An 11,314-nucleotide genomic window follows, 5' to 3' on the forward strand; every position below is an offset into this window, starting at 1 on the left:
ATCTGAAGTCCCACTAATTCACAATTTAATATCATATACACTACACACTCCAATTGTCAATCGTTCACAGCACGTTAACAAAGTTACTAGAAGAACTGGACTACGAAAGATGTTACAGGGTGCACAAAATTCTGACCAGGAGAGCCGAGATCAAGGAGTGAGTAATTTGCTTTAGGAAACAGTTCTACCAAAAACAGAGGAGCAATTTAAAGTGTTCAAGACATTAAATGCACAACTGACTCCAAACTGCCATTTCGTATGCTTTGTATTATAGGATATAAAAGCTACCCCCCATCTATGCAATGTTAAGCTGACACCCAAGACAATCAAAGCCTCCCGTATTCAATGTCCCACTATCTTCTGGTTGTACCAAAAAATAAACAACCAGCAAATGATTTCACCTCTTAAAAAAAAGCATTTACACTTAAAAAAATGGGATGAGGTGGGATTCCCTCCTTATTTTTAAAAATGTTTCTAGAGCTACTAAAAAACTTGCATTTACAAAATAGTTGATAAAAATTTTCCTCTGGATTGTACAAGAAGGGAGACAGGGACCACTGAGGACCAGGTGTGTGATATTAATCCGACTTGGCTTCTTTCTCTCCTGCTTCATCAGAGGCTGAGCTCTCCTCGTTTTTAGTTTCTCCGTTTTCTGCAGGTAAGTCTTCTTTAGTCTCTTGGTTAGCCACGTCGACCTGTTTTCCCTTTGCTCCCCTTTTCCCTTTTGTTTGCACTTTTTTGTCTGAAGATTTATCCTTTCCCGCCGCCTTTTTTGGCTTCGTCTCGCCTTTTGCGGGAGCCGGTTTAGCTGACAACCTCGCCGATCGCCTCTTGGGCTCCTCCTTCGCTGCCCCCTTGGCGGAGCTGACCTTCCTCTTGGGCATCGTGGCGGCGGGGCGGGCGCATGCCGGGTGCCTGCGGGCCGCGGCGCGCCGAGAGCCTTCGCGGAGCTGGGCTGTCTGGCCGCTGCCGCTCCTCCCGCCGCCCGAGCTGCTGGGACCCGCTATAATTTCTTTCTTTTCAAGATTCTATTCATGTCTGATTCACAACTCTACAGTGTTAAATACAGAAATAATAAAGAAGAAAGGAAATGCATATTGCATTCTTCTTAATGACCATCACAATATTAGAAAATGATTTTCATTAATACAAAAATAGGAAACAACCTTTATAAGTTTATCACAAGTATTTACAAGCATATTTTCAAGAATATCTTGTAAAATCATACAATTTCCTTGAAGTTTTCAGGCACTGAATTCAGGCACTACCTACACAAAGGAAAAAAATTGTAAAGCAATGTTTAATTAAGTAGTTAAGTCTGTCCTGTTATGGATTTGATCAACTGACTTGTGTTCTGATCTGCCTATTAAACATAAAAACAATGATTTTTGAAACAAAATAATTAATTGAGATCTTATATTACACTCTTCATTTTGCATGCTGTTATGAAAATGTGATTACTATTTTTAAAATAGTGACATTGATGAGAAATTGATCATAATTTTAGTATACTTCTGGTCAATTCATAACTCACTTTCAACATCTCGTTCATACTACATGCATGTTAGTTCTCTTAGAATGACGATACAAAAGTATGAGATGGGCAGGTTGGGAAGTGATGGAATCAAGTGTTATAGGTAGGTAAGAAACATTTACTTAGTATAGGTATATGGCAAGTGACAAACAATGAGTTCAGAAATAAGAAACATATGTACCCTTCCTAACTATATCCACAAAGTGTCACATATTATTTTTGCCCTTGTTGCAATCAACACACTGGTTTCTTCACTTGGATTAAAACAGAATAATGGACTACAAACCACAGTAGCAAAGAAACAATTCACATTAATTCCTTTCATAAAGAATTGAAATCGGTCCAAAATTAACATTTGTATAACCAGAATGATGGACATGAGATTGGAATCCTGGCACACAACAGAGAAATTTTTTAAAGATTTAAAGGATACACTTTTGAGACAGGGCATGAACAGATTTAAGTCGCTGCTTATAGTTTTGGCAAACATTGGCCTTCCAATGAGAGTTAGTACTAAATATTTCTACTGATGCAGAACCTTTTAAGATCTGAAGATCATCTAATTCTGGTAACAACCACGGACTATCCTGAAGGCCGGCAGGACAGTTTGTTACCATCTGACCTGCCCTATTGTTCATTGTATAACCAGATGTGCCTGTGAATGTGGTCATACCAGAGATTCAACCACTTAGATCTGGACGGGTGGAAACACCTGTCCTCCTACAGGGAGTTTGAAGTTGATCTAATAAACATATTATTTGTAGCAAAAATGCAGTATTTTAGATCATTATGTATCTTATTTTGAATTTTCCTATGCTTAATGCAAATCTGTGATAGTTTAGATCTTTCAATTCAACACAGAAAGATGAGTCTACAGATATAAACACAAGGTTTATATCTCAGTGCCTTCAGGTATGGGGAAAAAAGTGAATGTGGTGCATATCTTTAAAATCAAACTATGAAAGATACCATATATATAAGAAGTCTCTAGAGAAAAAAAAAACCTAGCTATGATTCATGACAATTATTGCTAATTTTTTGCTTATTAACTTCCATCAACCTAACTTTTATATTTTTAATTTTATTATTTTTAAAAATTTGACCAGGCCACACAGCTTGTGGGATCTCAGTTACCTAATGTGGGATTGAACCTGGGCCATGGCAGTGAAAGTGTTGAATTCTAAACACTAGACTACCAGAGAATTCCCACCTAATTTTTAATAGAAAAATTATTTGTTATTTTTTCCTTAATAATTTGAAGAATATAGTGTTCAGATCTTTTTAAAATTCAACATTAATTTCTACTATTGATTTAATTTAAGAATGCTTCTTGTATTTTAATTAAAAGTGCTACAAGAATGGAGACTTCTTAAGAATTTTGACATGACTTGCTTTTAAATTCCATATATTAATTAGCATGTACATCAGCTTAAGCACCTAAATCTTATGTAATGTCTCACCAGTTTAAAAATGACTTCTAAGTGTGATGAAACATAATTTTATGGGGAAAAGTCAGTAGGAAAATTATTTCACTTCTACATATTGTACTTTAAACTACAATATTTAATAAGGTAAAAAAAGGAAAGGAAAAATGCCTTCTATTTGTAAAAATGTGATGACTTAAGAAAGCATAATAAAGTGTCACAAGAGACAAGGCAGCCATATGGAAGTGTTCTTAACTCTCTTTCTTAGCATTCAGACTCTATGATATTTTTAATCACATTTGTCCTCTTGGGATAGAACAAGTAGGAACTGACCAGGAAATCTATTCTGTAGCCTTTTAGCATAAACCTAAGTTATTGAAGTGAAATATACATATATTTCAAACCAGGAAAATGATGGAGAAGCCATTTGTAGAGACTGAGAAAATATATCAGATGTTGAGAGAAGTCTGACTCTTGGTGGGCAAGCCAGTACCTAGAACTTATCTATAGTGAAATAGTTATTCACATTCCACTGACTATGGGTAATGGAATTCCACAACACTCCTTCCCTCATATAGAAGTGGCCAGCTCATCAAGTTACTTAGTTGTTGAATACAGACTACAAGATGTCATTAATTAACAGGCTTTGAATCTTTTCTTTTCCCTTTGAGTATGTAGGACAAGCACTGTCACCCACAATTCTATATTATGCACTGTAATGTCTAGCCTGGTATCAATCAGGTGAATGCTCAACACAGTGATTTTAATTGACTTAAGAGACTAGATTCCACTAAACCAACATGGTAGCTGAATATTTGATAAATATTAGTTGTTTGGAGAATCCAGATCCTCCCTTTTGAATGAATCCCCTAATTAGTAATTTGCTTTCATAACTTGTGGGAAGCACACACATGCTCACAAGTGTCTAATTACATAACAGAAATGAAGTCTTTTGAAAACATCAATTTCTAATTATTTCCAAGTTAGATAATTTGTGCACAATTAATTTTCTGCTGCCCATGTCAGAAATTTAGAGTTACTTTAGATAAGCTCTCCCACACATTTGCGACATTCAAAGAAGCATATATTCTACAGATACTATCTTTATAAGCCTCTTTAATTCGCAATTCCAATTCTCAGGCTTTGGTTAATACCTATCAATTCTTGTTTAATCAGTAAAAATAGTCTCTCATTTGGTCTTTTGGCCTTTAACCTCAGTTTTTCTCACAATATACTGTTGATATAAATAACCAACATGAGCTTCCTAAAACGAACATCTTATTATGTTATGCCTTTGATGTAAAATTTTAACTGATATGGTTCCTAACCAGTAGTTCAAGTCATGACCACATCTGAAGGTTATTAAAATAACAATTATGATTAAAAATACTGATTTTCAAATACTACATATTCCAGACTTAACTAAATTAGAACCCCCAGTTTGGGGCTGCCAGGCTGTACCTTTATTATTTTAAATTTGAAGTTAAGTCAATGCACACTCCAGATGAGGGGCCACTTGTTTAATGGCCTGCTGTTACAAGGTAAAATGTAGTTTGACATGCAAGGGTGTTTAAAATATGACTCCACTTAGCTTTCTAACCCCGTGCACTGCACCAGAGTAATATCAAAGTGTTCACAGTTCTCTGAAAACTCAATGGTCTTTAATTCTTTTGTGTCTTTGATCTACTTGGAATGCCCTTCACCACTTGGCCCATTGGTTGATGTCTATTATTCCATTAACAGCAATTCTCAAGGCGTATGTCAGCACTTCTTTCATGGAGAAACCATGCTACTGCAATCACACTGCTCTTAGCACTAAAAGTGCTATATCTATTGGTAACTGTCTCCTTCACTAGGCAATGATTTCTTGAGGTTAGAGAGAGTGACTCATTACTCTTTATGCAGACAATGGTTGTCAGCATTTAGTGACTGGCATACAGTAAGAACTCAACAATTACCTTTGGGTCACTGGATAAAAGAATATGTTAAATTTTTACCAGCCTTTTACAAAATCAATAGTTTCTCCAGAAAAAAGTATTTTCTTTACTAATAATTACTATGAGGAAATCAATTGATGATTACCTACTACCTGTATTTTTTTGAAAAGTATAATTCCACAAGCAGAAAAGGGAAAAAAAGGCATTCTATTACCAGTATTTTGAATCTAAAATTACATTTATTATTTATATTCTCAAAAATCTCTGCTTGCCATTGAAAGCTAGGTCAAAATGGTAGATTTATAAAATGTTTGGTGGTTAAGATAAGATTATAAACTAGACTTAAAGCTTGCTATATATTATTATAAGAGATTATTACTTAGTCTCAGATATACTTTTAACTAGTAAACATATGTCATGTTCATAGTAAGAGATTAGGTAATTTAAGAATGTCACAATAAAATAAATTAACTTTAAGGAGAAAGGTTTTATTCTTATCTAGGTTAGAATGTTCTCTATGCCTTTTACAAAATACCTCTAGCGTCATACCCATGTGAAATAGCTGGAAACAATATGTATTTGAGAGATATATATTTGATGCAATATGAAAGACACTATGTTTGCAAATTAATTATGTTATGATGACTGCTATAAATTGAATATGTATGTCTCCTAAAATTTATATGTTGAAATCCCAAAATTCATATGTTGAAACCTAATTTCCAATGTGATGGTGTTTGGAGATGGGGACTTTGGGAATTGATTAGCTCATGAAGACAGAGCCTTCATGAATGGGATTATGTGCCCTTATAAAAGAGACCCCAAAGAGCTCCTTTGTCCTTTCTGCCATGTTAAGACATAGCAAGAAAATGGACATTTATGAACCAGGAAGGGGGATCTCACCAGACACTGCATCTGAGGATAACTTGATCTTGGATTTCCCAGGCTTTAGAACTATGAGAAATAAATTTCTACTGTTTATAAGTCACCCAGACCATGGTATTTCCTTATAGCAGCCTGAAGACTGACTAAGACAGTGAACCATCCATATAGTTGATAATATAAAAGGAAATGAGAGGCTGCATTTTGACATTGTTTTCCACTAGTTCTAACACTGGAGGTCATCAATAGAAAATTATTTTTTTTCTATGCTAATCATGTAAGTCTTACGCTTACCTGAATTACACAAATTTAATCAGTTAGCTGACAGGAGAGAATGCTTCCTCCCATGGCCTGTAGTACTCGACTACCATGGCAGTGTGATCACACTTCAAAGGGCTCAGTTTTTTATTTGTTACCACAAGGACTCCAGCTTCTTTGCAATGAAGTGGTCTTGAGGTCAGAGCTCTAATCAAGCATACACTGGGGGTGGGCCATCTAGGTGGCATTGTCCTGAGGAAAGGTGCTTGATTTTTTTTAATAATATGCCACTGCTTGAAATTCTTTTCATTGATGTTACTTATAGGCAGATTTGTAGTGGCATCGCCTCCAAAAAGCTGCAGAGACAATACAATATGTTAAATGGTCACTTCTGAAGTCACAGTAATTTATTTGTTTCAGTTGATTTAAAATGTTAGGTAATTGTTTTATTGGTCTCTAAGAGAATTAGATCAAGGACGGCCAATTTTCCAAAAAAAAAGAGTATAGGAACGAGACAGACTATGTTGAGTGTGAATGTTGAGTAAGTGAGGAAATTGAGCTTCTCAATTAATATAGAAAATGGTGAAGTTTCTAATGTCCTTGGTCAGAGGCAAATGAGAAAAGGAAAGCTAAAAATGAAATGAGAATAAGGAAGTTGGTCCTATCGCTCTCAACATGGTGAAGATTAAATTGGATAAGTAAAAGAAGCACATTTGAACAGACAAAAAATAAAACTAATGCCAAGATCTTTTATAAATAATGAAAGAACTTAATTGAACAAACATAGAATAAAGCAAAATATCGTTTGTATTTCCCTCTCACTTGGTGATTTTTATGTATTTTGCTAGGAGTCCATGGTAGCAACATTTTTAAAAGTATATTTTTCTAACTAATCTTTGCTTCAATCTTAAAGGATTTGGGAGTTCACTAACAGCTAGTTTGTGATCAGCTAATAACCACATGTGCTCTTTAAAGTAAATTAAGTTTCATTGAAGCTATTGAATGCCCAAATGTTTCTAGAATAAATGCTTTTCGTGTTTCTTGATTGGCGTGCCATTTAGTCTAAAGTTCTATTTGTCTTCTCTAAAAACACCATGTAATTCTTTTGACCAGTATCCCTTGTCAAATGACAAAACTAAGATAATTTAGCAACAAGTTTGATGTCCTTTATTCAAGGGAAAACATGCCATGGATTAAGAGAGTACAGTGCCTCGCAAGCTTCAGAGCACTGTTCCCAAGAGATCTGGGGTAAGATCAAGCTTTGCAGAGCGTTAAAGGAGGCCATGCAGAAACAGGCCATGGTTGGCTAGGAGGTCAGAGATTTCTCAATAAAGCTAGCAAAGGTCCTATTTTTTAGAGCAAAATAAATTAGCTAAAGCTCAGTTGGAGGATTGCGATTGATGTATGTGAGCTTTCCTTGACAGTGTTTCCCATAAGTGCAGGTTAACTTAGGTTTAGATTTGTGAATTGAGCCTGGCCACTGGGGTGGCCTTGATTTTGTGGATCCCGATATACAAATTAACGTTATCACCCCCAGTATCTATCCTTTGGAGTTTCCTATAGTGGACAAGAAAGGTACAGAGTGGTTGAAGCTAATCTCCCTTTCAGCACTTTAACCAGAGACATTGAAGTTTATTCTATTTGTTTGACTTCCTCACAGCATTTGTGAAAAATTTTCCACTCTGTATATAAGTTTAAAATCAATACTCTGAGGCAGAGAATACAAAATGGCATGAAACAGCAAGACAAAACCTACAGACAAGGCGTTTTGGGGGGTGTTTTTGTTTGTTTGTTTGTTGTCTTGCATAGTGTTTTTAATATTGCCAATTTAGCCACAAAGAGGCTGCATTCTCAGCATCTTAAAAAAAAAAGAAAATGAAATATCTGACTTTATATAGCTTACATTCCTAAAATGCAATAACTAGCTGGAACAAAGTAACCACCGTCCACATTAGAAAGAATCTACATGCTTAGTTCCTCCTCCTCATAAGTATCACCATCACTTAGAACTCTTCAAGCCTGCCAGTCTCACTTATTTGTGTCACTTATTAAGTTCCTGTACACAGTTGGATTTGGTAATCACTAGGTTATTATCTTCTTAATGAATAGTGAACCAACAAGTAAAGTATATCACATCTATAATACAGAAATAAGAATGAGATGGATAATTGAGGATCTCTTTTTTTTCCTTCTTCTTTTGCAATGGATTAAAAACTAAGCATAAGTAGTATTTAAGATAGATAAATTTTAATAATTCAAATTATAATTTGAACTTTCATTCTTCTAGGGTGGTAGAAGATTAATTTCGCTCAAGTTGGGTTCCCTTTCTTACGCCTAAATTTTTCAATAGTTCGGGGCATAATTAGGGTGTCCTGGGCTCATTTATCTTTCAAATAATTTGTCTACATGGGAATCTTCTGAGACTTCTGTCACTGATCTGTACAAGTTACCACTGATCTGATCCTTTTTCATGCTTGCTGTTCCTTTGAGGATTAAGTCAGTTATTTCTATGCCAGGCTGTAGGGCATCAGTACCATTGAGTAGGTTCTTTGTCACTCTGGGGCACTGGTAAGTGATGAAGCCCTTATATGTTTTCTTCTGAGTCACACCCATTCCCACCAGTGAACACAGAATGGCTGAAGTGCTTGAATAGAACAGAGAGAGAACTACTGAGGAGAGAACTACTGAGAGAAGGAAAAAAAAAATCCAGCCTCTGTACAAACAGAACCTACAATCCGTAAAATTGCAATGATTAAATCAGATGTCATTCTTATCCTTCAGGTAACATTCCTCTGTGCCAGGAGCCTAAATATAGTTACCAAAGCTCCACAATACAAAGGCATAAGTAAACCAACCAACTGAAAACCTAATTAAATTCACTGGACCATAAAGTATACAAATGCCTAATATCCATAATGGGCTAGGCAAAGAAATAAAATCTTTGAGGATATTGGCACAAAAAAAGGGCAGGGGCATAGCTGGTCACAGTGGTAATGAATGGATCTCAAGCATGCATGGGAAAGCAACACTAGGGGTACAAAAAAGGAAAGAGAATCAATAATATTAAACTTGTTAATAGGGAATTAGAAAAAAATGTAAAGGAGTTCTGATTGGTAGATACAGCAGTCACTTGACAAAAGTCAAGCCACCATCCATCCAAAGCCTTAGCTTATATAATTCATTTATTTGTTTTGACAGTTGTACCTGTGCCCATGTACACACACACACTTCATTTTATTGATATATGAATGTAATGCATTTTGTATGTTAGTAATTCTGATTAGGTACGTGTGTTAATTATATATGATGATCAGAGGTCAAACTTATCTCTATAGTGAAGTTACTTTAAGACACTGTGCTGTGGTATAGACCGATCTCTTCGGAGTATTGGTGGAGAAATCTGTTGCTGTCTGTGGCATTGCCATTCTCCCATATATTTTGTTTAAATCAGAAAGCTACTTTTGATACTTCATTGTCTTTGACAACCATTTCCAGTAGATCTTCATGATCTATCAGTTAATACTTAAGTCAAAGAAATCCATCGCTTTGTTTACACAGCAGCTCTCACCACCATAGCTAGATTAAAGCAATCTCTTCTTTAAGGTTTTACCAAGCTTTATGGAGTTTCCAAATGGAGGATATAAGCAAGAATCTCCCACGAGCAAATTCAGGGACCACAAATTACCTTGGATGAAGGAGTTCCCCCAGCATGGAGTAGGAGTCAACCAGATGAGGTAGTCAAGGAATTTACCTAACAGTCAGAAAAGAAAATTGTCACTATTCCTACCTGTGGGATTTGATAATTTGTTTCAATCAATGACAGCAGTTATGTTTCCTACTCTTTCTTTTTCCTAATATGAGGTTTTAGTTTGGGATTTCCAGAACCTTTTCTTCTATTGTATTTCTGATGGCCCTGGGTATGAGAACTTGAATTTCGGTTTATTGATGCTCAGGTTGCAAGGAGATAAGCTTATGAGACCTTATGAGAGAACTGATTTTAGTTTGAAGTTGGAAACATAATGGGATGGGTCACTTTAGGTTGTCTCTCTTGAGGAGGGATAATTGGATTCTATATTTGGGAGGCAGAATATGAAGGGCAAGCTTAATGCCCTTACACTAATGCAAGCATCCCAACAAGTATAGCCAACAAGCTCACTACACAATGTCTTGTTTTAGAGGACTTATCACTGACTTTCTGCTTAACACAGACATTCTGTTGTTTTCTTTTTCATCTACATAAGGGAGAAAATATTGAAGTCCTTTTATGGCTTTGTAGGAAGGATTTTGTGAGATAATTTGCATGGAATATGACAATGTGTGGTAATATATGTTAGCTATTATCTTTGTGATTACTATTCCCATTGTTATGGTTATTCTTGTTCTTTTCAGGCCTTGGAGCCCCATCATGCAGTTGAGGAAGAGTTCTTCTTGGGACCTGATACTCTTCACAATCTTTCATCCACTCTCTGCAGTCTTATTTTAAATATGGTGAGTTCATCAGTACCATTGTTTTAGATTCCATGTATATGAGTTAGCATACGGTATTTGTTTTTCTCTTTCTGGCTTACTTCACTCTGTATGACAGACTCTAGGTCCATCTACATTACTACAAATAACTCAATTTCATTCCTTTTTATGGCTGAGTACTATTCCATTATATATATATGTGCCACATCTTCTTTATCCATTCATCTGTTGATGGGCATTTAGGTTGCTTCCATGTCTTGGCTATTGTAAATAGTGCTGCAGTGAACACTGTGGTATGTGTATCTTTTTGGATTATGGTTTTCTCTGGGTATATGCCCAGTAGTGGGATTGCTGGGTCATATGGTAGTTCTATTTTTAGGTTTTTAAGGAACCTCCATACTGTTTTCCATAGTGGCTGTACTGATTGATGGAGGTGGGGAGGAGGGGGCAAAGGGGAAGCTGGGATGAAGTGAGAGGCTAGCATTGACATATATACACTACCAGATGTAAAACAGATAGCTAGTGGGAGGCTGCTGCATAACACAGGGAGATCAACTCCATGATTAGTGATGACTTAGAGGGGTGGGGTAGGGAGGGTGGGAAGGAGTTGCGGGAGGGGATATGGGGATATATGTATAAATACAGCTGATTCACTTTGTTGTGCAGCAGAAACTGGCACAACAGTGTAAAGCAATTATACGCCAATAAAGAGCTAAAAAAATAAATAAGTAAGTAAATAAATAAATAAATACAGTGAACTGCTGAGCACATACTAATCCCTGTACCTCAGGATAAATGCACCATAATTTAGG

General features: G+C 36.0%; 1 protein-coding gene across 1 annotated transcript; it reads right to left on the bottom strand.

Moving 5' to 3' along the window:
* Positions 1-320: 320 nt before the first annotated feature.
* On the bottom strand, positions 321-998 carry LOC130830305 (non-histone chromosomal protein HMG-14-like). The gene has a single exon (XM_057697473.1). The coding sequence runs from the start codon at positions 882-884 to the stop codon at positions 579-581; it is 306 nt and encodes a 101-aa protein (XP_057553456.1). The 5' UTR covers positions 885-998; the 3' UTR covers positions 321-578.
* Positions 999-11,314: the final 10,316 nt, after the last annotated feature.

This window comes from Hippopotamus amphibius, chromosome 10 (genome assembly GCF_030028045.1).
Source record: "Hippopotamus amphibius kiboko isolate mHipAmp2 chromosome 10, mHipAmp2.hap2, whole genome shotgun sequence".
Classification (NCBI taxonomy): Eukaryota; Metazoa; Chordata; class Mammalia; order Artiodactyla; family Hippopotamidae; genus Hippopotamus; species Hippopotamus amphibius.